This window comes from Acanthopagrus latus, chromosome 4 (assembly GCF_904848185.1).
Source record: "Acanthopagrus latus isolate v.2019 chromosome 4, fAcaLat1.1, whole genome shotgun sequence".
Lineage (NCBI taxonomy): Eukaryota > Metazoa > Chordata > Actinopteri > Spariformes > Sparidae > Acanthopagrus > Acanthopagrus latus.
The window spans coordinates 32,245,711-32,273,519 of record NC_051042.1 but is presented as its reverse complement, the minus strand read 5'-3'; the positions used below and the strand labels follow the sequence as shown (position 1 = coordinate 32,273,519).

Below are 27,809 nucleotides of genomic sequence, written 5' to 3'. Positions count from 1 at the left end.
GGCTACTCTTGTGATACGCTGCCTCCTATTTGTTTAGAGTGTGAATTCAACAGGTGGCCATTTCTTACTTACTGCCCCTTTAGACTCGGGCATTATCGAAGCTTTCCTTTGAGTTATTTTACTGTGCAGAAGTGTCTGGAGGCTTTTATAACTGTCTTGATGTGCTTCTCTGCTGCTGTTTGTTGCAGTGAGCTCATTTTAGTTACTTAATCGTTATAATGAAAAACATTTGGTGTGTCCCCTCCAAATGTTTTCAATCGATATTTAAAAAAGTTGGAAGCTGGTTTAACTTTCCGTTCTGAGGGAATCGTGCAGGTTGTTTTCTTGTTGTGCTGCTGAAACGCCGTCTCCTCCCACAGCGGTTTGTGTGGTCCCTGACGCTTCTCCCCGACACCTCTCATGCTGCATGAATAACAACCCAGCTCGGTCCATTCGACCTCTGGCCCCCCGCCGCAGCTCTCCATCTCATATTTCTGAGCGCTGCGCAGTGACACCCTCAAATTGGTCCTGTTAGAGAGACTCGTGTCGATCGGGTTTTACGACCAAACCTAATGGGGCGAATCAACGTTTATGACCTCAGCAGTGTTCGAGCTTCTGTTTGATAGCGAGTACTAATTGTCTGCTGTACCTGCACGTCACCGCTTGCCCTGAACTGCCCGAAGGTTGAACGGTGACGTGGTTTGACTACTCCAACACAAAGGTTTCAGTGCAGAGTAGAGTAGACGAACGGGCAGATTTCAGGGTCACGCTGTAGTTTTTTCCACGTTGAGGACGCTTTGCTTTGACTCCACAGTCGGCCCACACAGGTTTAAGTGGCCTGTCACTGTTTTTCATTCCGTTTTAGTGCCTGTGCTCCCTCACAGACGGTCTACATCCTGAATGTAAGAGAGTGGAGGCAAGACAAACAGTTGCTCACTGTTCAGGGCGCTCAGCTCTCTTTGTGTGTTTGCTCTGCTCTCCTTCTTGATTCGTCCTGTCTCAGCCGGCTCCACCGAGCCGCTGCAAAACTGCTGAGTCTCGCTGCACTCAGTACTCAGCAGATGACATGAATGAGTTTGGACAGGCAGTCAATGCATTGGCCTTTCGTCAACATAAATATGGAAAACAAACATTGTTTATGTCATTTTGGTTCCTGTGAGAGATTTTTCGTTGGCGTTGAAATTCTGTAGTGACGCCCGAAAACCAAGACGATGCCTGACGCCACGTCTTGGACGCCTCACAGCTTTCTGACAAAAAAGGACTCGCATGTCTGTGATGTTGACCCATTGGACCACCGAGCACTGATCTCTGTGCAAGTGTAAACATGAGAAAGTGGAGAGCAAAGTGAAATCTCAATGATTTTGCACTCGTTTTCGGGGCAGAAGGAAAGAGGAAGAGGAAAAATCAAATGACAGCAATCATTTCTTACGTTATCAGTCAAATATCTAAAATTGTGACATCTCGATTAAATTGATCTCAGTTCTCCACTTTATAGAGGAATAAACAGAACCATGCCTGGGTCTAAATGAAAATATTTATTAACTGATTTAAATGAATCCTGATGGAGGAGATACTCTGTTCACTGTGGATTTTAGTAACTAATACTGAAGGAAAGTGCGTCGGAGGTTGAATCACTGTGAGTAAAATCATTATTATTATATTGTTTTTGACGTCAACCCAGTCGTGAGCAGTTTGAGGAGATGGTTCAGAGGCCGGGCAGGAGTTGAGAGCAATGGACGTAACTTCTTCACACTCTGAGTGGCGTCGTCCCAGACTTAATGTGCGGTTCGATCGAAGGCCCCCACCGAGTCTCTTTCTGCTGTTGAGCTCGTCCTTCCTTGGCAGTGGGCAACCTCTCCCTTCTGGGTTGCATCACACTGAGAGGTTTGTAGCTGCTGGGTGGGGATGAATGGGTTTGTTTGAGTGTACCTCAGATGACCTTGTCGAGGAATGCAACCAGATCTAACTGAGAAATGACGACGCTGGTGCTGCAAGTCAGAACAGTGAAACGGAAGAAAGATCACAGCCGTCTTTTCTGAACACAGCGCAGCCAGTCAGGTGTCATTGTTTGTTAAATTTGTCGGCCCCGTGTACATCCTCCGCAACGACATCATGGTCTTAAACGACCGAGAGTTGACTGGTTGGTGTCCTGCGTGTTGTCTGTCACATCTCGAGGCAAAGTCACATCAAGAATGACTCAACACCTGGCTATTCTGTCTCAGTGACATCTTAATTATTGTGTAGACTAGCTTCCTTTAGAGTGCTGGCATTGGAGCATTGTTCTTGGCAGTCCGTCTCACAGTTGCTGAGATATCCGAGTCTGCAGTTGACAGATCGACCAAACAACATCTCCATCGCTGCTCCATGTTAAACCTGATGAATGGAGATAAAGCCACGTTCCAGGGTGACAAATCACACATGTGACATTCACACAGGAAACGCTTACATACTTATGATAAATAACTTATCTACCTCAAAAACAGACTGGAAACTTTGTCATATATAATGTAAAACATACTTTACATTATGTGTTGCATATAAACTAAGAAAGAGACCACTACGCCATAGAAGTGAAATTATTGGACTATAAATGACTTATGTCAGGTATTTGGGATTTCCTGACATCCTTTGGTGAGTTTCTTTAGGATCACCATTTGTCTTTTAAATGTGTAAAAACGCTGAACACTCATAATGAATCACATGTGAATACGAACACGTCAGGAGGAAAAACCCACCTCTGAGGCCGGGAGCCCTGCTGAATGTGGTCACTCAGTTCAGATGAGCGGTGAAAGAATGATCCCTTTATGGTGAGAATTTCCATTTATACTGAGGAAGGGCATTTGAGAAGGGTGTGTGTATTTTTAAAGGGCGATTACTGACCGCACACTTCTCTTCTGGCGGCAGCGGCGGCGGCGGCGGGTCCTGCTGAGGGTATCTAGCATGAATAATACAAGACCTGCTGGTGGGTTTGCATTACGTCCTGCTGCTCCTCTCAGCCAGGTGGGAGGCGATGATGAAACAAAAAGAAAACCACCTCTGAAATCTGGAAAATGCTAAATATGCAAAAAGAAAAGCACGTTTCATCAGCCGCGATGTTTGCTGATAAGCTGTGAAACATCACACCGACAGATTTTGGATTTTAACATGTTGGTCTTCTCTTAATAAAGACGACAGGTAGAATGTGGCTGCAGCCTCGAGGTCTCAGCAGCCGCGGTCTTTTCTCTCTGACTGGCACGTTTCCCAGCACCCAGAGCTCAGCTCAGGTCCAAACTCATCACACAACATCCGAGGCCACTCCTCACGTCTCTCCTCTGACAGCTGCATCTGTTTTATGCATTCCCCCGCTGTGGTGGACAGGCAGACTTGTTAAAAGGGGGATGAGTGCTCTGATATACAGCCCGCCTGGCGAAGATGCCTCAATCTCATCTTTGTCACGACAAACCCCAGCTGCCCGAGTGTCACCCACCATTACCCACCGCAGACGGTTATAGATTAATGTTAGCAGAGCTTGTCTCCAGTTATTGGACATATACGCTAACAGTTATGATGGATACTGACAGGAGAAAACTGCTGTCTTTACAATAAGCACTTCAGTTCAGTTCAGTTCAGTTCAGTCATTTTATTATCCCAGATGGGAAACTTGAACTGCAGTCAGGGGCACAAGGTAAAAAAAAAAACACGCAAATACAAAAAACAAACACCACAAAAATGTTTCCTGTACATTGAATAAAGACATAGTAGGACAAAAAAAAACATCTCTAAAATAGTAATACCACAATACCTTGTGATGGACGATGTGTCCTCAGGTTCTCAGTGCGATCTGATCAGGATATCCTCCCCAGTTCCAAGGTGAGGCTTCAGATCAGCATGACAAACCAGTGGGTGAGGTCACAGTGGTTAAACTCTGACAGTTTGTCTTAAAATGTTGCACAGCAGACCTTTCTGAAGTCAGATGTTTGGCCTCTTGGAGTGCAAGTGGCTGAGCATTTAAGCATTTGTATATAATATGTGTATGTAAAGTTAAGTTAATCCTGGTATATAGATCCTGGTTCTGATCCCCTCCACGGGTCAGGTCCAGCTGTAGAGCAGCGGCCCTGTATGTCGTACAGAAACAGTATCCTGCTTAATGACACTTGGTTGGGCACTTGTCGCTGTCAGGAGGGCTCGAATATGAGAATTCCAGTTGGAGGACTGTTCAGACAAACGCTGGCTGAGAAGTTAAGATGTGCAGGAGATGACAGATTGATGTCTTAGTTGAACTCAGGCTTCCTGGATCTTGATGGGCCTTGCTGTCCCCCCCTACCGGCTCTCACTGGCCCACGTCGGCCCTATCTGGCTCTGCTGGACCCGTGGAGCTCCGGTAGGAGGCTGGAGAGCTCTGGGCTTTTCGGGGTCAGCGAATATTTCTACACCAGCACACCTCTGCTGCGCTCCGTGGGGGCCTGTTTCAAGCTGTGAAAAAGCAAAGTGTGTGCATTTGATGGGATCTCCATTTGATGTGTTTCCAGCTCTCCGGCGGTTCCTCTGTTCATATCCTGTCTTTTTCATGTGATCTGTTATTTTCCTCTGAATAACCGTCAGTTTTCTTTCCTCCTCAGACATGTGTTGCTTCACTCTTAGTCCTGGTTGATCACATACAGTAACGCGAACTAGTTTAAGAATGACATGAATGTTTGTGTAAGAGGCAGTCATTACTTTTTACATTTACTTTTTTGTGGGTTATATTTTTATGGCGTGACACGGGACTTTAGACGACTACAGGAAGAGCAGGAGGCAGCGTGTGTTCAGCTCGGTGGTGACCTTCCGTTTCCTTATCGTATTCTGGCGGTTCAGCACAACAACAGCTGGGCCAGATATTGGACTCAGCAGAAATGAATTAAGTATTTGCACAATCAGATCTATCTTTTGTATTTTATTTATCCTTGATCTTGTTCAAAATTACCATCACAAAATGCCTTCACTAGATTATGTGCAATCACTGATGTGGAAAACCATTTTATATACTCTTATATACTGTATTTGTTATTGTATTGCTATTTTATGATGCTTTTCTATTACCATAGTGATGACATATGTTGTTTACTCACATTCACAGTAAACAAAACACAACACATAACATGATGTGACAAATAACGTGGCATAACATAACAATACATTACATACATACATAACACAATGTACCATAAAATAATAGAACACAACATAACAAAGGCAACACAACATGACATAACACAATATGACTTACGTTTTATCGTTTAACATTTAATCGATTAAAATATTGAATATTGACTCAAAATCAATGCAGAAATGTCTTCCTATACTCACTTAACATAATGTAACACAAAATAACATGACAACATTACATAATAATGTATGATATAGCAAGGCACAACAATGCAACACAACACACATTATACTTTACATTTGACACATACACACACACTTTCCCCTCCTTTATCTGTCCATACACATAGTAAAAATACAGATATATAAAATAAATAGTGCATTTATCAATAATAATTAGATAAATTCCTCAAGTCATCCATTATTCCCAGGTCCAAAGAAACAAAGAAACAAATGGATTGACTTGATTAATTCACTGTGTCATATTAGGCGGATCCTCATTATTCCACTTAAATGCATATGTTGACAGCTGTAATAGCAAATACCTTGATTTGTCCCGTATGACAGTATGACATCAGATAGCTGCCCACAAATGTCATCACAGCAGATGAAGATATTCCTCAAATTTCAGCCTCCATCTTCTCACATCCTAACAAAATATCACTGGGGCAGACAAGGTATGGAAACATACTATTTGTGTCTTGGGAATACTTAAGTAGTAACTCAGATAGTTCTGATATATTTTTGCTAATTTTGTCCTTGAGCAGTAGAGACTCTAAGGCGGAGCACTTGGGTCAGTCCAGGCAGGATAGACGTGCTGCTGAGACGGATGGACGACGGTGATTTGGGGACAGTGACGGAGTGATCATGGTGGCCGACACCGAACAGGTTGAGCTCCACAGTGGAGAGTGTTTCAAGGACAGAGAGCCGTGAATCTGAGCGTCTGGTCTCAGATTTATGACGGTGCGCTACACGGATCCAAGGCTGTATTTTTAGCGCCCAGCGGTCACGCAGGTCCTCCTCAGACAGACGGCTGTTGACAGTGATTGGCTGCTATCTGGGTGGCTGTCAATTGAAGAGACAGTTGAGCACATTTCATGCCTCGTTGGTTTGTTTGGAATGTCAGAGATCTGGAGCTCTCGATGTGTGGTCAGCGCTCGCCGGGCGTCGGGAATTCAGGGTCATTTGAGAGTAAGATAAGAAACGTAGGTAGGTGTGAGTGTGTGTGAGGGGATGCTGCACCTACATGTGTGTTCATAACTGTAGGTGTTGTGATATCCGCGTCTGTGTGAACAGTCTTGATTAATTATAGATGTTCTATGTGTGCGCTCATAGATGTGTGAATCTGTTCCTGACAGAGTGTCTGTGCTGTAGGCCGACCTGCTGTTCAGGGTCAAACCCTGCTGTAAATTAGACTCTTATCTGATGGCGTCTAACAGCTTTATTGACAAACCAGAGGGTGTATAAAGATAAAGTCACACATGGAATAAAGGAGTTAAATAGTCTGTTTGTTCATTGTCTTGTCAGTCAGTCACAGTTTTGTGCTTCCTGTTGAGGAGAGTATGGAGTAAAGAATGGGCTGACAACATATATGTTTAAGAACTGAGTGTGCTTGTCAAAATTCCACTTCTAACGAGCGCCTGTCAGCTTTATAAAGGTCCAGGTGTTACGAGTCTATCTGCATACATGATCATTGACTTCATGAAGGTCCAGTCACTTCCTGAAGAGTTGGAGAGTGAAACTTTTCCCAGAATGTTTCAGCGGTTGACAAGTTTTCCGTTGGCTGTGAAGAGCAGGTCTTTAATTCACTTCACACACTCCCGTGGCTCGGTTTTGTTATTTATACTCTACTTGGAAGAAGTGCAGCCTTGACATGGGTTTTACAGAAGCTGTCTGCGAGAGAGAAAAAAATGACACTCGGCTTGAAAGCAGTTTCATCAATTGAAAATGTTCTAATGCTATTTAGTTTTTCTGTGTAATATATCTCCTCTCCACCCTCTACAACTAACACGTCCCTTGTCACATGTGGTGAAAAGTAAGAAAATAACTTCACAGATGGTAATATTAAACACATTTACATGTAAACATAAACCAAAATTTAAGCAGAAATAAAAGAAAATCAAGGCAAAGGCAAATTCCAGTTCCAAAGTTAAAGAGCCACAACCTGAAAAGCAGTCTCTAAAAACTGAAGGACAGTTCTGAGCCTCGATCGAGGAACCACCAGCGAGTCCAGACCGACTGGTGACGTAGTTCTGCAGTAGATCTTCGATGCAGGAGGGTGTCTGATCATACAGAGCGCTATAAGCTGTCACAGGAACTTTTTTTGGACTCTGTATTTGACGGGGAGAAGAGAAATCAAAATCAGTGGGACACGAGACCTTCGGGAGGACCTGGTCAACAGCTTTGCAGCAGCGTTTTGTAAATGACTTGTAAAACCGTCCAGGGACGATAATCCGAGGCAGGTGAGAGGGGAAATAACACGGGGTGATATGAAAGCATTAACATCTGCAGTTGAGACACGGCGGTCCTGAGCTGTGCAGCGTTTCCCAGCCACTACATTTATTTACTTATTCCACATTATGTGGCCACAAACCGATGAGGCCTTCTTGCATCATCCACAATCACAGACTTTGTGAATGTCCTGTGAAATATAAACACTATAACTTGTCAAACTTAATGGGTTTTAGATGAGCCGCTGCAGGCGGCGGTGCAGTAAAGCCAGCAGGTGGTTGATGGAAACTCTCAGGTGAATCTCCTCAGACGCCCTGGAGGTCACGGTGGTGACGGGGGAAGTTGTGTGTTACGCAACAGTGAGTCTGGAGGACAGACTCGAGGAATGAGACTTTAACAGTACCGGCGAAGTGAAGCCCACATGCAGTAGCTGTGCACCTGACTCAGGATGGCACGTGGTGGGAGACCTCTGATGCTCAGTGACGATTGAATATCTCTGCTGCAGACGGTGCCATCAGCTGTTTTTTCGATAGAATCGACAGACAGATAGAAACAGCAGCTTCCCTCAGCCACACCTTGCCCCTCCCAGCCTGAATCCCCTCTCGACCTGCTTTATTCATTAACCCGCCCTCCTCCTCTCTGCCGCTGCCTCTTTCAGTCAAATACATCGCTCAAAGGAAACAATCATGGGACCTACATGCCTGGCCCTGCTGACTAATATGTATCCCAGATGAGAAAAAAAAAGAAATCATGTGTTTTCTCTTCCTACTTTCTGCCTTTTCTTGACTTTTTCTGCTCCAGTTCACAGACAGGGTCAACTTTTCAGAGGAGATGTTGGAATATGATTGAAAAGAGATTTATTAGAGATTGTGAATGTGCGTACTGACATGTGAAAGTGTGTTTTCACTCTTTGGCTCTGTACAACTCCGGGGGGCCCTGCATCCTCCTTTTCCATCCTCTGGTGTGAGCATGTATGAAGCGCGATGTGGGGCAGATTAATGATGGAGGCGTCACAGCTGCCAGGGAGAGTATTTCCCTCCGAGGCCACACCTGCTAAAAATGTCTGCAGTCACGGTTCTGATAATGAGCTCTGGAGTTAGACGTCCTCAGAACGGTAAACACCAAGACAGGCTGGAAACGTGACGGAGACTCGGAACAGGAGCTGAATGCGGCTATTGTGCGAGTGTGTGTCTGTCAGAGCCTGACGGTGTACAGTCATGTCGAGCCCACCTGCTGGAGAGCATGACTCTGACATGTGTGGGTTGGAGCCCGGAGGACCCAGGCGCCTGGAGCCAAGGTTGCCTCAGGGCTGACCCACTTGTTGAAGGAAACAAAGACCCTGGGGTGTGCTGGAGAGTCAGTCCTGCCCCGCCCGACCTCTGGGCGCTATGCCTCCGTAATGAGATCTGTCCACATCAGAGGCAGATCAGGGGGAGCAGGAGACGACGTCTGTAGGTTCATTGCGACGGACAAGGCTGCTGAAAAGTGTGTGTGTGTGTGTGTGTGTGTGTGTGTGTGTGTGTGTGTGTGTGTGTGTGTGTGTGTGTGTGTGTGTGTGTGTGTGTGACGGGATGATGAGGGTGAACTATGAAATCACAGCTGACTGAGTGAGCCATTAACGATTTCCCTTCTGCTACTGTTTTGTTTTGAGAAACACGGCCGCTAATGGAACGATGAACTAAGCCAGATATGTGTGTATATTCGTGTGTGTGTGTGTGTGTGTGTGTGTGTGTCTCTCAGCTGACACTCGTCCAACATAAGCCGAGCCGGTTGCAGGTGTGGAGACATTTACTTCTTGACTTAATGCCTGTGCTGATCTGTGAAACAGCTTTACAGAACATTAAGGAAGGTGGCAGGGTGCGATTTATTAAGTGTTGTGCCAACATGCGTTTCATTGCTGAGCAAATATTTGGCAATCTGCTCGCCTGTCGTGTTAAATGTGTGAGAACACACAAAAATTGAAATTACAAGCTTCACAGTAGCTGTTAATTTGAACAGGGGAAGACTATGGTGAGCGCGTGTTTAAGACATTGCAAATGTTTGACTTTTGTCCCTGCAGTGAGATCGTACCTGCATTTTACTCATTCTGTGTGCAAAAGTAAATATTGTGTATGCTAATTACTGCGTGTTGATGAAGGCTCTCGGTCATCCGGGTCGTGGTAGATCTTGGTGCTGTATCGTTGGCAACTGGACTTATTTCAGCTTCACCTCTCATCAGGTCTAACTAACTGGAGAGGAGTTGCAGGCCTTTAAACTCTGTGTGGGAGTGTCCTTACAGACACGTATCATCTCTTAGCTTTAGGCCCCGTCCATACAGAAACACTCTTTAGTGTAAACACACACGTCCACATCGAACAATGGTGGACTACTGCTTGTGTTTGTGTTTCTTGCAACTTACTCACCTTGTAGTTGAGTGTGAGTCGCAGCAGCAGTTCGACCTTATTATTGGTCCACACAAACGATTCTGGCTTCCTCGCACAAGCCGTTTTCGTCTTCTTCTTGTTGTGTTCAGTTTCTCCGTCTACTGTCTGTTTGTATACAGCGTGCAAACTTCATGTGCATTCTCCGTCTCTTCTTCTCTAACTAAAGCGTTTTGAGTCATTTTCAGTGGATCCATTTGGATGCAAATATTCTTGGAACGATGCCGAGGAAGACGGAGGATAAAAAGGTCTTAGAGTCGGTTGGGCCACTTGTGGGTCGTTGGTCCAACCGGCCTTCATGCGGGTTGCTTGAGCCAGGTGAGCTGAGGTGTGACTGGTTAAACAAGTCAAGTTGCCTTTGATACAGCACTTAGATTTATCACTGTGGTTTTAGTGTCATTTAAATCTGAACTGTTATAGTCTGATAACCACATCTAAGGGATATAATAATCGCAATTTAGATTTGCAATTGAGATTGAGAAAATTCGAGTTCGATACTTTTGTCTCATTCTTCATCTCTGTAATGGCGTTCATGTTGAAAACTTGGAAACAGCCTGTGCTGCTGGGCGCCAGTCAGCTATTAAAGCTCATTTACGACCCGTGAGATATTGAATCTATTCCACTGGAAGGTATAATCAACATACAGTTAAACTCTCAGCAGTATTATTACTTCTTTCTGTTTCTATATTGAATTATCTTGTCAGTCCATCAGACCGTCTCCCTCCCTCCCTCATAGTCCCTCCATGTGTCTCCTGGTGCTCAGCCGTCTTACAGTAGACGTCTCAGCAGCCTGTTGTGGTCTCAGCGCGCCACTTCAAAACAGGACAGCTTTCAATTATCTCACGCTTATTCCAGTCTCTGTAGAAAGAAACGGGTCCGACAGCGTCCCCGCTGTGCTCCGTCTGCCTTGATAATCTGGATGAAAAAAAACCCCGACTGTCAGATATGAGCATGACGAGTGTACTCCTTACCTCAGTAAATCCTGGTGAATTAGGGTTTAATGTTGTGGAAACAATAGGAAAACCATATGATGAGTGGGGTCTTTTTTGGCTGCAGCAGTCGTGCTGAAACGTGGCTTGTAATTAGGTATCAGGGGGGCTGAGGGAGAGTAAAGGGATCTCATTGTGTCCGTGTCTTCAGAGAGAGCAGGAACAACACAAATATGTTTCTGATTTGAGGTTGTTTCCACTTCATGATGTTCACGAGGCTTTGGTTCCTTATTATTTTTCCCTGTGTTTCTGTTGTAGGATTAAACAGGCTGTGTTTCTTCAGCTCCCATTGGTTGGCATCCCTGAAAGATGGCATGCCCACCTGCCAATTATTTCCACACAATTTTAACCGCGGCGGTTTTGCTTGCACATTCATTTCAGCCCCGCAAGAATTTCCTTCCTCTCATACTTGTCACATTGAAAATATTCCCCCGAACTTCCTCTCTGGCTTCCAATTTGCTGTCAGCAGTAGCTGCCACACACTCTCCTCCTGACTCCTCTCCCCTCCCTCCCGCCTCTCTCTCCCTCCTATTCATTTGCACTCTCCCCCCCTCTTAAAAAAAAAAAGGCCCGGTCCCCTGTACCTCCCTCAGCTGCACCTCCCCCAGCTCAGTTTACAAGGGGAGCTCGTAGAGATCAGCTCTGGGTTTTTTGGGCATTCTGAGAGCTGCAGAGAGCCGACGGGGAGCAGCCACCAGCAGGACTCGCGTGGAAGCCCGAGTGACTGAGTCGAACAGTTTCAGTGGCCACATGAGAGAATGCTGTCGGGACTGGCTCTGCTGCTGCTCGTCTGCCTCCACATGCGTGTGCAGGGGAAGCCGCGGTCACAGGTAGGACCCGCTTCACCTCTGTTGGGTCCTGGAGGGACCTGGGAGCTGGTGCGGACCCCCAGTGATGCTGTGGCTGATTTGCCCACAGTAAGTTTGTTTTGGGAGATTCACGCATGTGACCTCAAGAAACTTGGTGTTTGCAATATGGCTTTTAAATTCTCAGATGTTAGATGCGAGTCAGCATCATTTCTAGAGCTTGTAAGCAGCACTGGACAGTGTCACTCCGTAACTTGGACTGTCAGCGCGGCCCCGTGATCCTGCGGTCCGTCTACTGAGTGGAAGTATTTACAGTACGGCTGTTTTCACCGTGGCTCCGCTTTCTCTCTGAGTGGTTTATTTTTCCACAGCACATTCACGGGCTACTGGTGGGATTAGGTTTCCCTCCTAGTGGAAGACTCTGTGAGTCAGGCCTGTCCTGGGACTATAAAGATGTACTTGGAACTCTATTAGGGATTGACTGCAAGCCTGAATTAGCCCGTCGCTGCCTGTGGCTCGGCTCAACTTTAGCTCACCTGTGTTCGCTGATGATTAACGACGCTGGTGTGAGTGCCTGAGGTTGTTAGTGTGAGTGAGGGATGTGCCAAAGTCTTGATGAGGATGACTTTTCCAGTTTTATATGACTCTTAACTGCATAGCGATCGCTTTTATAGAAATGTTGGAGTCTGTCAACGCTAAAACTGAGGGTTTAGTTACTGTTGAGATATTTTGTGTGAGAACCTGCTTGGATGTTAGTTTTGGAAAAGAGCGGTTCCTTCTGTGAGGAAATGAAGTTGACAGAAGTCGTCATGAATGTGTGAACAGTAGCTCTCACCCCGTCCTCTCCTGTGATGTCCACACTTTTTACAAACCGGCCTGCTATTTTTGTTCTGACATCGGCTTTGCTTCTTCATCATTTGAGGTCATAGATCTGACTCCTGTATGAGTCAAAATGGTAAGAATTTATTCAGTTTTCTGTATTTTTTTTTGCTGGTTGGCTTAAATACATTTTAGTCATTCCTTTCTCACCTTATTGAAACTCAATATTAAGATGTTTATTGAAGTAGAAATCATTCATTTTGATGACGATTGTGAAAAAATACACAAATAATAAAAAAGCTGCTTTGTTTTGACCTTTGTTAGATCATAAAATTATCAAACTCAACTATCAGAAATACTTTTTTTTAGGGATTAAAGGTTAAATTCACCCCCCCAAAATTTGAATTCAGTCATTATCATCTCACCTTCATGCTGATGAGATGTTTCACAGTCCACAAAACATTTCTGGAGCTTCACAGCAGAACAGCACTGCAGCATTTTCCTAAACGACTGAAGTAGATGGAGACTTTCATAGAATTTAAACATAATCTCTCTCCATACAGTTCATTGTCGTAATTCAAGTCTCCTGAAGCATCAAGAACTGAAATTTGAGTTGAAAAGATGTTATGTTAAGTGGTTTGCACGGTTGAGCACCTCAGACAGAGTGCATGCTGAAACTTTTAGCTTTGCTGCTACAAAGAAGGTTTCGGCTTAAAAGAAGATGTAAAAAACATCTTTTAACATCAGTTTGGGATATCGGGTCTTCAGGCGACTGAAACGCTATTCAACAACACTTATCCCAGAGTGGATAATGACTGCATTTATATTTTTTGCCGAACCAATTCTTTAACAATCAGAAATACTGTGCAAAAACAGAGCTCAGCACCTGTCGCAGATACAGGGTATCTAGAATATTTAGCTCACTAAAGCAGTGAGCGTCTATTTGTGGACGAAACTCGTTACGTTGTCGTTTTGATGCCCAGCAGAGACGCATTCTGTTGTTCTGTTCCCAAATCAGAGCGGTCATGTCAGGAGACACCTTGTGCTGGAGATTCACCACGCTTGATGCTATTTCTGAGAGTTTTACAAGCACGGGAGCCTTTAACGAAGACGCTCTGCCCTTCGCCCCGAGCTCTGAGGGCAGATCGTGGTGTGGACGAGGCCTCTTTTTTACTGCCGGGTTCAGAGGTCCTGTCACTCACGTCTGTGTCTCTCTTCACCACTTGGTAACACTTAACTTCATACTAGGATCTTCTGCAGATGCGATGACCTGATTTTCATTTTCATACTTCTGCAAAATGACTCAAACGACAATCTCATTCACGGATTGTAAAAAGGTGCAAACAGCAATTAGTTTGGTTGTTGGTTCCACTTCTTGTCCTCAGCTCATCTCGTCCTTCGTCACAGTTAATAACTCCAGCTTGTCTGCGTTCCCATTCTGGTTTGACACATGTTGCTATGATTCCATGAAGTGCTGTGTTGTTGAGAGCGGAAAGCTGTGTGATTACTATCCAAAACACCAGAACTTGTGTTTCTATTTGTGGTCACAGACCGCGGTTAGTCTTCTAGTTAGTGTTCCCATTATACCGGAGCCAGAAGTGAAATCTGAAGGAAAGGATCAAATTGAATAAATCTGTTTTGAGCAATTGATGAAATCACATCTTCCATCCAGCGTGCACATATAACGAGGTCAGAGTCAGAGTTTGAATCCTCCTGCGTCCTGCGTTAAAGGATTCATCTACATAGTTTCTATTGGATGAAATGTCCAGTGATCTGAATGTCACGCCGCGCGGTTAATTACATTTCTGGGCGGCAAAAATGCTAATCAGGTTTGTCATGTAGTGTCAGAAGTGTTCACACATAAAGGTTGCTTACAGTGACGATCGTGTCTCAGCGCTGTAATGATGTGGCACGTACTCTTACATAACTGTGGCAGAACGTACTTTTCCCTTATTTTCCCTGATGAAATGCCGTCTGCTGCCAACAGATTTTATCAGCTATAGCTAGCCAGCTAATTAAGCTAACATCAGCTCCGTCAGTGTCCCTGGTTGACTTTCTAAATGTTTGCAGTTGATTTGTTCTCGAAAGGAAAATCTTGTAAAAAAAAAAAAGGATTCTTGAATCAGCACTTAATGGATAGTACATGATCCTGTGGTGAAAGACTCCCTCCAGGATCTGCAGGCAGACAGTCAGCATCCTCTGCAGTTAAAGAAACAGCTTTATTTGTGTGTAACAGTGTAGACAGAGATTGATCGGGTATTAAAAGTACGATGGGGAAATATGTAAGATGAGACACACAGCTGGGACGTACTGAACACTGTTGTGTGGTAGGTGTGAGTGGGCTTCAAGGATTTCAACTCTGGATCGGCCCAAATCATTTTGGACAGATGTTAATACTGTTGTCCAGACTCGCTAAAGCAGAACGAACCGATCTGTTTCGAAAGCCGACAAGTCAGTCTTTTTAACTCTTTTCTCTGCTGAGATAGACGATTTTATTTATAACAGGCAGCACACGCAGAGATATCGCTCACTGGTATCGATATATTTTGTGTGGATTAAGTCGACAGAAACATCATTTTAGTCTAAGAATAAAGGTTAAGAAAATATATATTCGTTCATTCATTCATTTAAGATGGGTCAGTTGTACAAATGAGTTATTAGACCACAATAATCTGATAGTCAGGTTATGAAAATAATCTGATTTGACGTGTTTATATGCACTGTTGTAATGCAATAAAAGAAAAGTAAATTAGTTGGATTTCTTTCTAAGTATATGACGCTGCTCATCGTGGCGTCTCCACCGGTCAGGGCTGTCCTTTTTTGGGATTTGTTAGCTGTGCAAAACATGTGAAATAATGCAGAAAACACATCCGCTCTGATTTAACATCACCTGCTGTCCTTTACGTTTTTGCATATGTGCTGATGTAAAAAGAATGAAAGACACTGAATTAATCATATAGACGCAGCGAAGAGAACTGAGAGCGGCTTTTATCCGATAAAGCATTTCGTATTATTATTTGCACGACCAGCTGATTGATCTTGTAACTCCATAAATCAGATAATGATCGGATAACTGTTGTGCATGCAGACGTGCTCATCGTCTGGAGGAAAAACTTTCTGTTACTCTGTTCTGCTGTGGATGTTTACTGTGGGCAGTAATCTAATCCGTCTTTATCCCGAATATTAAGTCGGCTTTCTAGATTTCGAAAGTCAATACGAACTAGATTTCCATGTCGTTCTCTTCTCAGTATGTGAAGCAGTGAATTATGGGGGAACTGTAAATCAAGTTCCAGTCCTGTGGCTTTCATAGCTTGTGAGTTATTTGTCACATTGCTTCACGTTTCAGCGTTTTTTTGCTTATTTCTCAGAGAAAATCAATAAAAAACCGATTCAATAAAAATGAAAAATTAAAGAGTAATGATGACAATAGTGACTAATAACAGATGTGGCCTTGATTACATCCAGCGAAAAACCTCAAAAAGAAGAATTTTCTTTTATACTTTTCACGTCACGCTGTATATTTCACACAGGATGTAACAGTAAATCAGGACTTGTCAGCGGTTCAGTCATTTCATTAGTGAGAAGGTCACATGTGAACTTGAAGGCAGCGTGGCTTCCGCAGATACAGATGTGTTTGAAGTGCTGACTGAAATAAAAGCGGTGTTGACTTCCTCCCCCCTGCTCATTAAAACCAGTTTAGGATCCACAGCATCCCAGCATGTGGGAGGCAGATGCCGGTAGCCGTGGCAACCACAAAGTGCGCTTCACATAAGAGGAGTGGGTGTATTATCGCACTGTAGTCTTATTCTCAACCGTATTTTTAGTCGTAATTGTGTTAAATTTCTTCGCCTGTGCGATTTTCTCTCTGTCAGTAATGTCATTCCCAGACGCGACCTCGAGATTTTAGGTCACTTCCACTATAAATTCTTTGTCGCTGGAACGATGTCGCCTCCGTATTCTCGGACCTGGAAGCCGGGTTTCACGGCCGTATTGCATTTCCAGATGAGGCCGGTGTCTCACAGCTGACCAAGGAATGACTTCATTGGCCGTCCGCCAAAGAACATTACAACCGCTTCTACGTGTGAAGAGCTGTGGAAATCCCTGACGCGTTCACCGCACAGCTCCCCTCCTTTAACCCCACGCGCATAAATATGATTCAGACACCGGGATGCATTCTTACAGTAGGAGTACAGGTCAGAGCATGTCTCTACTCCCAGAGGTTTACAGCACAGAGCTGCACCGCTAGGAACTGTATATCTTGACACTGTGCATGTTGAGTGTTGGGAATGATACGAAGGTCTGATGGTGGCCACTCTTTCCTCCGTATCTCTCTGATATTGGTTTAGACAGTTCTTTGCTGCCAGTTTTTTGGGAAACGGGAATCATTTCTATAATTACACCCCAACAGATCAAGAGGCCTGTGGAGCAAATCATCGCTTATTTCTGCTCTGTTAAAAAGTGCTCGCTTCAAAATTATTAATCAGATTTTGTGTTCAGGGAAGTGACGATGTGAGGTGGCACTGCATTTCCTCTCCACAGGATGTTTTAGTGTCCTTCAGCTCGTTGTTTCGGTTTTTATAGAGAGCAGCTTTTATATTTGGTTTTGTTGCCCACCATCATTTGGTAGAGTGACAACTAGCTGGTGAGCACAGTGAAGCATTTAAAGGCAGGAACACACCGGCCTAAACGTTGGACGTCTGAAACGTTTGGGGAGATTCAGACGAGCTCTGGAACAAATCTGTTCGGTGTGTTCAGCACAGACGCACCGACGTACGGGCGGTGTCTGGTCAGATTCAACTTGTAAAGTCTGATTGGTTGTCTGCTTGCTGTTCAGTGACCATTCTGATTGGCAGTGTGCTAGCGAATCAGAGCGGTGAGTGGGAGGGGCGGAAGTGACGATGGTAAACAAACCACTTTTTCCCTCCTGCGATGTCTTCGTATAATAACGAGCCCGAGAGCAGACAACGCGACCATCAGCTCAGCCATAATGATCTTTCAAGTAATGCCAAATATTGTATTTCACAAACGTCTTCTCAGGTCAAACCAATAGTGAGCCAATACTGTGTGCGCTTTGCTTTTCTCTGATAATATGGACACCGTTCCTTCATTTCCTGTTTTCATGTTTTGGATTACTGGCACGAGACTAGTGCCCCCCAATGTTAAGGAGACTTATTGCATCTCGTGCAAGCTCAGAACATACGTGCTGCTGTGTAGTTGGCAGTAGCCGAGGCGGTATGTTTCAATGCAACTTCTCTGCTGAATGAGTCAGATGAGAGGCAACAGAGTGGTCAGATAAAGGCAGTTGGCTGTTGGTTTGAGTCTGGGCGGTTAACAGCTTAAAAGCCATAAAAAAAGAGTTGGTGGAGACTCCAGATCATGAGACTCCAGATCAATACTAATATTGTGCTTCTGTAGCATTTGTTTGCTGCATGATGCATTTTTTAAAGAAGGAGTACAGATCGTAGCCTTCATGTCCAGAGGAATAACATAAAACCCTTCTGTATTATATTAGAACTTCTCTTACAGAAGTCTTATTGGCGTATTTAAAAGGCAGTGAAAACTTGTTTTGAGGGAGACGGTGGCCCGTGTCTCTCTGTATTGTGTCTGTTTTGATTTTGCGGTCGGTAGAAAAAAAAAAAAAAAAAGCTGAGAGGGAAACTGCCAGAGGACACAGGTTAGAAGGTTCTGGTGGGATCCGGGCCTCAGCCAAAGAGGATTCATGTGGATTCAGACTTGGAGGGGGGTTAAACCACTGTACCATCTCCAGACTGAGAAACATCCTTTTACTCATAACTGCTTCCATTTTATTACCCATGTCAGTATTTGGACCGGGAGCATGAAGCCATGTTAGTCTGTCGGGCCTGAGGATTGTTATTATTGCCTGTTCTGCTGCTCTGGACACAGAGAGCGGCAGCGGATCTTATACACTTTGCATTTGTGTCAAACTGTCTGTCAAAGCCTCTACAAACAACATGTGATTATATGTTGACAGGCCGCCTCACAGCTGCTGACTTATAATGTGATTTTAGATTGTTTACATTGAATTATTGTCACATGTAACCCTAAAACCAACTTGGATGCATCACACAGACGGTTGGATGTGAAATAAGATACGGTAAAGTTTGTATGCGGCCTTGATTGTTGCCGATGCGTCGGATGTGGTCCAGCCGAGAGCATCTGCTGGTGTCAGTCTGTCTGTCAGCCTCGGACTGGATGTGTCTGTCAGTCGCAGATTATTCTGTCTGAGCGCAGTGTACACACATGTTAGACACACAAACAGGCTCCTTCACTCAGCAAATACTCTGACAAGACTCCAGATGAATGCTCATGTTGCTCAGTGTGTCTACCGGGATGTGTGAATTAACACGCCGACGGCTCTGTTGTTTTTATACAGTAGCTGGTTTCAGCTACGAATAGATTTAATCCTGCTTTAAAATGTGCTTTGAGGCTGGCAAGGTATCAATTTTCAATACCGCAGAGGATTACAAGGCTCCATGTGAAAGTACCGAAGCTATTAAAAAAGCAAACGCCCCCCAATAACAATGTTAAGATAGCGAGCTGTTAACCCTTCATGTCGCTGACAAGACTCAAGACGTACTGATGTTGCTCGGCGTCTACTGAATGTGTGAATTAGCAACTGTTTACTAATGTAAATGTTGTGTTTGTGTCTGGTTTCAGATGCATGGCCACAAATAGTTTAATCCTGCTTTAAAACAGGCTTCAAGGTGTCACTTTTTTCAATATAACGTAAGATTCAGAATGATACATTCTCGGTTTATTATACATGTGACAGTATCTATCTATCTATCTTGCTATCTAGCTATCTTTTATCAAAGCTACCACAAATATTCTACTACTTCTTGAGAATGCTATGTTTTAATGTTGGCAAAGCGTCGATACTTCGAAACACGCAGGATTTGAAATGATTCAGTCTCGGCTAACATTTGAAGTATCAAAAGTTGAAGCTATTTACCACCACAGCACGGCCAGCGTTGGCTGGCTAGTTTGGGCATTGTTTATGTTACAGTTGTGGTGTTGTGACAGTATTACCAGGAATGTATGGAGCACCACTCACATGTCACATGTCGCATAACCTGTCCTGAAAATAAGACATGTAGTGAATAAGCCATTAGCCTGCAGATAAAGGAAGTGAGAGACAGTCTTGAAAACTCTTTTCTCCCTGGCAGGCTTTGCTGGCCAGCTTCAGAAAGCTCCCAGACCTTCTTTGTCGTTTATCATTCCGCTGTTAATCTAATTTGCACAGACTAAATCATGTCGGTAACACTCTAAGTGACCCTTCAAAACAAAAGCATCCTCTGGGGTCACAGAATAAAACTGTGTCAAATTAAGGCCGGTGTGACAAGCGAGCTGCGGTGCCTGATGATATCTCTCTCCTTCCAGTGAAAGCTTTGTCTGACGAAAACCTCACAAATGATTCTAACCGCTATAAAAACTAACAGAGTTCATCTAAGGTACACAAACACGGAGACATTCCAGCACGGAGCTGAGGTCGTTTTCCACCACATCTCAAACTGGATTTACTGCAGGAGGGACGAGTTAAACGCCTGCATGTTGCAGCTACCGCTGTTGTTAATTTAAGCATGATATCATTCTGAGCATTAGCTTTTATTCATATAATCATCCCTCGCATGGAGCCACAAACCAGGCCTCCTACACGGATAAAAGCACTGTTATTGCAAGGCGACTGTAACATAATGCCAGAGCTGTCGGGAAGAGATCTAGTGCCGCTGCAACTGTATATCTTGACATTGTGCATGTTGAGTGCTGAGGAACGATACAGATCTCTGATGTTTGTCACTCTTTCCCTCCCGTATCTCGCTTATATTGGTTTACACAGTTCTTTGCTGCCAGAAAACTGGGAACCATTTCTATAATTATGCTCCAACAATCTTATTTGTTATTTCTGGGCTAAACTATTAAGAATGTGACTTCGAAGGATCTAGTTCTCGCTCAGAATTGTTACGGTTGTTTCCTCTTTCCTCTCAGCTCTACGGGAGGTTTTAGTGTCCTTCAGCTCGTTGTTTTGTCAAATGAGCAGAAGGTCAAAGTTAGCAACTAGCTGCTGAACATTTAGCAGCTGAAGAGCCGTAAAGAAAGAGTTGGTGGAGATGAAAACAGAGCTAAAAGGAGAGTGAGTAGTGAGTAATGTCAGTGTTGTGTTTATAGCTTGTTTCCACTGATCCCAGGTCGCCACAAATACATTCATCCTGCGTTAGAAGGCTGGAAAATGTAGATAATTATTTTCAATACCATGTAGGATTTAATAAATAAAATCCAGGCTGTTCTGTGTACACAAGCTATTAAAAAAGCGTTATATAAAAAGATTGCCGCTATCGTTGATGTTTGAGGATGGCTAACTTTAGCTGGCTAGCTTGTGAGTTGGTTAGCGACTAAAGATAAGATTTTGGTGTTTTGGTGTGGTAGCTTTTCCGTTAGCCTTGAAATAAAGGAGGGACGGTCTTGAGTTTGAGAGGTCAAGTGGAAATATGGAAGCCTGTTCTTTCTATTTTTAAAATCCCTGAATTAAATAACTTGTTTTTCAATTTGTTTTAGCACCAAGCACTCTCTCTCTCTGTGTTTAACATTTACGCATCACCTCTCAGTTCACAGGTCACTTAGTGGCTAATTACCGTGACGCTGATCACCAGGAGGTCCAGATCTCCGAGTTTAAAAGTTTAAAAGTCTCGGCCCGAGTTCACGTTCAGTAATCACACATCAAAGCTGCGGAGTGAGTGGAAGTGCTGCTCATCATCGTGTCCTGTGGGGCTCCATGTGTAGCTCAATAAGATATAGACTCAAACTCACCTCTCAGGATGTCTGTGTCTAATTCTGAATGTCAGGTTGTGTTTTCTGAGAGGCGAAGTGATCTCCAATGACGAGCGCCTTTGGCTGTGTGAGATCAGCCCGTTACGAAGAAAACACTGCAGTCCGATGAGTTTACCCCGGCTGCATGGCGTGGGACAAAAGCATCAGGATTCACTTTGAGACTGTGTTGTTTTCAGTGTTCACGACTTGACTGGGAGTCGACTCTGCTGTCCTGACACATGTAACTATTTCCAGATGAAGGTGGGCTTCAGCGACATTTAAAAAAAAAAAAATCCTGTTGTAACTCCTCTGAAAACAGAGCTGTTCCCCTCACCAGATGGCACAAACCACCCACAGAGAGAGAAGGTGAACAAAAAAACAAAAAGCACTGAAGAAAACTTGACCAGGTCTCCAGATCGACCGCAGTGAGATTCCTGTTCAAGCTCTGCTGGGAAGAGTTAATGAGGCTTTTTGCCGAGCAGCGGCTGCGTTCATGCGTCCTGACACCAGCGACGCCTCGTTTTGATGCGGGTTCACGACCAAGGTCGCATTTGTCCGAGACTGCCGGGAGCACAGACGTGACAATTATTCAGGGATTATTACTCGACAGATTAAGTTAGTTAGATTAGTGTTTGGTGCGGCGTGCCACTGCGAGGCTGAAAAGTTTGTCTTGACAGTTTTGGGATTTTAATAGTGCAACTGTCCAAATCACTCGACATCAAGCGGCCTGATAATGTGTCCCGCGTCGTAGGTGTAACGCCTCCGGGACTCTTTCTTATATCAGGAGAACCAAAAAAAACTCACCAAAATCCAATACGATATCACATGAACAATTCAGATGTCGGGTCAGTAAATCTTGCTGCTTATTCACCGCTCATATTTTTAATTTGTTTTGATTCAGACGTTTTCTCATGCGAGCGGCCACAGATAACCTTTCACCATGTCAGCGTCTGTTTTACGAGAGGAACATTTTTTTCCCTTTTTCAGGCAAAGGCTGTCTCGCTGCTATAATTGTGTTGTTTCTGTTAGAAGGGATCGGTGGTGAAAATGGAGACGCGGAGGAGATATTTATTGGTACTCATGTCACTAATGCTCCTCCCTGACTGCACTTTTATTTGTTTTTCCACGTCGGACTTATTTTAGCTTGTCAAAATGTCCCAAAATGTGTTTAACCCTGCAGTATTAGTCCTTTATCTCTGGCCTACAGTATCCTGAGTTGCTATATTTTCACTGATCTGTAAAAAATGAGGTCATGAAAGCAGCAGTTTTTTACCCCCGAACGTTATCGTGTTCAGCTTTGTGATTTTTATCCCGGCCTCATCCAGCCCCATGCTGCACTGCAGTGTCATTCCACACTGCCTCGAGAAGCATTTGGTGGTTTCGTTTTTTTCCTTAGTTCACTGTTCTTTTCTCTCATCAGTTATTTCCTGTGTGGAAGGAGGCATTTCATGTTTGTTTTGGCCCAGGTGGTGTTTGGCCCCCGAACAGAATGAGCTGCTATGGATGGGAGAAAGCCAGGCTCCCCCTCTTGAGTTCATCCCAACTGCCTCAGTCCGAACCCTGGACTCCATCTCTCCTGCTACATCTCCCTTCATCTTCATCTCCAGATTTTTATCCCTTCTCGTTACCTTCCTTGTCCTCTCCTTGCTCCCTGACTTACGGCTGCTCCAGTACAGCTAAACCCACGGAGATGACCACATTCTTATGACTTACCATGCCCGTCCTGTGTGTTTGTTGATGTCGTTCATCTCTAGAATTTGATTTGATACCTCATGACCACATGTAAAGGTCAGCAGCACCCATATCAGTCCATGTTTTCTCAGAAGTTGCTGTGTTTAAGCCTCACGGCTGTATGAGCGTCCATCTGTCCGTCCGATTCATGTGAACAGGTGATCCCAGAACACCTTGTGGGTATTTTTCTTTACAAATTTGCCACAAACATCCACACGGACTCAAGGATGAACTGATTAGATTTTATGGTCAAAGGTTAAAAGTCACAGTTCCCAGTGCCGTAACACCCAAAAGGAGGTGAAGATTGTGTCTGATACTGAGTTGGTGAGACTCATCTTGACCCACCTTGAACCTGTGGTGGCTGTGTCTGATTTGTGAAGCTGGAGTTAGAGAGTGCCCCCCAGTTATTCATTAAGGTACCACTTGTATAGAGTCTAATTATCTAACATTCATTCAGATTTGAGATATTTGACATTAGTTGCAACAATAGCCCGAATAAATAACAAAGGCACGGAGAAAAACTTGCCCGTCCACCACTTTTTTATTTGTAAAGCATCAAGAGCTGCATTTAATAATTACAGACATTTTACACTAGAAGAGATCAGACAGATACATTTGCATGATGAGTAGATATTCATGATTACTTCATTATTTGCATGGCAGCAAAATGCTTCCAACAGATCACTTATAAAAGGTTCAAATTACAATAGTCTGTAGTCTCAGACGGGGATGCTCTTCAAGAGGTTCAAGTTTACCAGCTGAGAACTGCACAGGTTATTTTCAGGGTGCTTGACATTGTTGTTAGTAAGTAATGTTAATGTTAATGTGAAGCATCCATGTTTTAGAGTTTGAAGTTTGTTGTGACTTTAAAGGAACGTCCACACTAACAGACAGCAGCAGCAGCAGCAGTCCATCACAAGCTGCTGATATCGAGCTCTCGATCAGTCCGACTCATTACATCCTGTCAAAGTCTTCACTGCAAATATTATACGAGTCTGGAGAGACATGGATCTAAACTGCAGCTTCACTGGTGCGTTGATGCAAACAACCACAAAAATATGTTTGTGTGGGAATCCATGTGGAGGCCGAGCGAGAGCTGCAAAGTCCTGGAGATCGGCTGAAGTTCCCCCTGATTCTGTTGGTTCCCTTACTGGTGACTGTGGTCTGTTCTGGACTCACCCTGGCACTGCAGCAACCACAGCCCAGCGTGTCTGAGTTTTACGGTAGCTCGCTGGGACCAGTTTTGGCTGCTCCACCACCTGTTTGCACGGCGACTTGCTTTTACTGCTGGTTTGAGTGAATTTATGGACTGCTGATGTTAACTGTTCTATTTTTACTGTGCCCAGGTTTCCTGTAAACCACCTACCACCAGTGTGACAGAGGAAACACACACCGTAGAGATTTAGGAAGGAAAACTCAGAGATCAGGTTGAAAACAGTAAAGCCAAATTAGCAATTATTCTACTGTTGCTGGTAATGATGTGGGTTAATGGTGTGATTTGGCTCAGTGTTGTAGATATGATCTTTGGTGCATAATTATCTGAGTTTATGTGACTGAGAATAGTGTGAATTCATCCAGTTCAGCTTAAACAGCTTCTGAACTTACTGACATAAACTCCTTGTGTCTCCTCTGTCTCACAGAGTCTCGGCTGCGATGAGTACCTCGGGTCAGGAAAGGTGATGGACAAGTGCGGCCTGTGTGGAGGCGACAACACGTCCTGCCGGCTGGTCTCCGGCGTGTTCAAACACAGCCTGTCCAAGATCGGCTACCACAAGATCGTGGAGATCCCGGAGGGAGCCACCAAGATCAACGTCACGGAAATGGTGAAGAGCAGAAACTACCTAGGTGGGGAAAAAGCTCGCGCCACATTAAGACACAGTGTTTGTACAGTAGTTTCACAACACAGAAGCTGATAAAATCAGAAGTCCTCAGGACTGGTTTGTTTGGTATCCTAGTCTGTCACTGGGATGACAGCTTTGGCTCGGTTAGTGTACTTAAAGCTGCCGTTTGTAGGATTTAATAATTTTGATTATAATCGCCTGAAACTGATAATTGTTGGGTTTTTGTCACCTTTGAAGGAGCCTCTGATATCTGCAGAGGGAGCGGTCCAAGGACATTATAATATATAAGTTACACAGCCGTGAAGGTGAAGTCCAAAGCTGCTCAGTGCTCACAGAGCACTAAAGTCTCCTGCCGACTGAGCCAGCTGACTCCCCGTTTAACTCGCCCGGTTAACTTGGACGGGGATAAAATAGTTTAATCATGCAGCTTTTCTAGAGTTTGCACATTTTAATTGGACCAAATGTCTCAAAGTCTGACAGTCAGATAATTTATTTTGTGGGGGTTGTGATGGGTAAAAAGAAATGTATCCACCGTTTTACAGACGCTTCTTTCACGTGACGATGTAATTACACGGTTCAAAGCCTGGCGCTCATCCTGGGAGCCGGGAGCAGCCCCTCTTTCATGAAGTCTCCAATGTTCCTATAGTAGCCCAGAAGGGACAAACCAAACGCTGCCTCTGTTTTCACATTGTTAGCAGCCAGGAGGAGTCTCGAGGAGTTGATTGCAACCTGCACACTGGACCTTTATAATGTCAGCACTCTCCTTACTCACCTGAAGACTGTCCCCACTGAGCCACTGCTCCTCATATATGGGATCAAACCTCACCTCCATCCCAGCATCCAACTCCAGGCTCCGATGCTGCAATACACTGCAAGTTTGAAGTCGATATTTCTCTTCACAAGCGACGGATTTAAAAGATTAGAACACGTTGAAAGAGACAGAGGGGGGAGGCTTGTTCGCAAACACTTCTCTGAACCTTTTATATGTTCAGCTCAGAATATGTTATACAGGCCCCGCAGTGTTTTTCCTGGACTGCTTGTGTTCTGTCGCAGCTAATTTAACTTCCTCTCTGCAAATAGAGAGTCCCAGTTTCCACCCAGGTTTACAGTTTCATCAGCTGCTGTCCGCCGCAGCGCTCGGCCTTCACTCCAGCTTCAAACACATGCAGGAGAAATTTAAAATCTCCGTCGTTACAGATTGTCTTTTGCAAAGTAAATGGAAGGTCACGGCAGAAATAATGAAATGATGAATTGAAGAAGTGTTTGTCGTTGGATAAGTTGACATTTGACAGCTCTACTAGCTCCAGCTGTGCAGGCAGCTGCTGCTTGTAAAAATAATGAGACTTGTCTGAAAACGCAGATCAACCCGGGGGGGGGGGGGTGGGGGGGTGGGGGGGGGGGGGGGGGGGCTTGGTGTCACTTGTTCAGGGTTCCTCCACCGTGCAGCCTGTATTACCACCCACCACTGTGCTGCAGCCTTTCATCGGAGCCTCCGAGTGAAATGCACTACACAGATAATTGGCGTCTTTATGGAGGTGCAACAGTGGGACACAGTAGTGGGTTATTTTCAGAAGTGACTATTGGAATGTCAGACATTGTTTAATGAGAGCCATGCCCCGGCTCAGCAGTAGGTTCAGAGCAAGAGGGGGACAGCCTCCCAACAACGGACGCTTCCCCCCCCGAGGAAATAAACACACTTTCATTAGAGGATCTCACCCCTGAAGCCTCACCGTCCTTTTTAATTAAGGTGCGGAATTTCACCACTCTGTAAGAAAATAAATGAAAGCACCAGGATGGATTCACCGGCCACCTTTCAAATCCAAACTACTTGGATGACAAGGAAGCTCCGCTTTCTTTGATTTGAAGTACGCAGAGTTATGCACACAGACACGTCGCTGTGCACCTTCTGCTACAGAAACACTCACACATTTATGCTGTTGGCATCATTTCGGACAACACACTCGCCTGAACAATGGCTCCTTTGACTGGTACAATGTGAGAAACTGAAACATCCTTTAGGAGTAATCTTAAAGGTGCACTGCGTAGTTTTCTTTACGCCTAAACAAACTCAATAAACAGAATTTCTTTGCTTTTATGACTGAATAAACAAACCTTAAAACCAGCACAAATTCGTACTGTTTATATGTGGCGGACCCTGCCACCTATCCAGCTTCAAACAGTGTTCTGGGGACTTGATTTTCCTCTGAGAGCAGCTTGTTTATTCAGTTATGGAGTTTGTACGATTACTTCATTAATATTGCAAATATTAAAATTCTGAGTTAGCAGTTAAAATGTTCAAAAATGTCTGTACAGGTTTTAAAATGTGGAGACGAGAGCAGGAGCCACCGACTGCATCGTCACCACGTCCTCTGATCTTTCCCTCAATAGGCCTCTGTTCTCCATCGTGCATCTCTAATGTGCTTTTAGTTGTCCAAACACGCTTTTACAAGCTTGTCTAATGTTACACTTCTAATGCTTTTCTAATGGCCTCCTGTACTTAATCCATGAAATCAGTGGAAAACTTCTTGGGAGATTCTGTTACAGGATTTGCATGAAAGATCTGCCAGCACAAACAGATCGGCACGTTTGTGAAAGACGTTTGCTTTGAAAGTGCACGTGAGAGCGTTTATTCCGTTAGCTGTAATTACCTTTTTTTTCTGGGTGGAGGTGGAAGTCGGTGTCAGTGTTGTGCAGTTCTCATTAAGCTTAAATGGTTTCACATTAAACAATAATTATGTGGATGAAGCGGTGGCAGTATTTCTCTTTTGGTTCAAGCTCAGAGCTGTCAGTGGTGATTGTGTGGTTTCTCTCTGTGTCTCTTTC

At 44.3% G+C, this 27,809-nt stretch overlaps 1 protein-coding gene across 6 annotated transcripts in view; it reads left to right on the top strand.

Annotated features, from left to right (window-relative positions):
• LOC119017994 (thrombospondin type-1 domain-containing protein 4-like) overlaps positions 1-27,809 on the top strand; it is a 47,944-nt gene that overhangs the window by 13,180 nt on the left and 6,955 nt on the right. For 3 of the 6 annotated variants that reach the window (XM_037095265.1, XM_037095264.1, XM_037095263.1), the window contains one exon: positions 24,786-24,990. In XM_037095265.1, coding sequence (XP_036951160.1) covers positions 24,786-24,990 — 205 coding nt within the window. Of the gene's footprint in view, positions 1-11,643; positions 11,881-16,724; positions 16,782-24,785; positions 24,991-27,809 lie in introns of those variants that run through there. The other 3 variants (XM_037095267.1, XM_037095266.1, XM_037095268.1) reach the window with 3 other exon arrangements.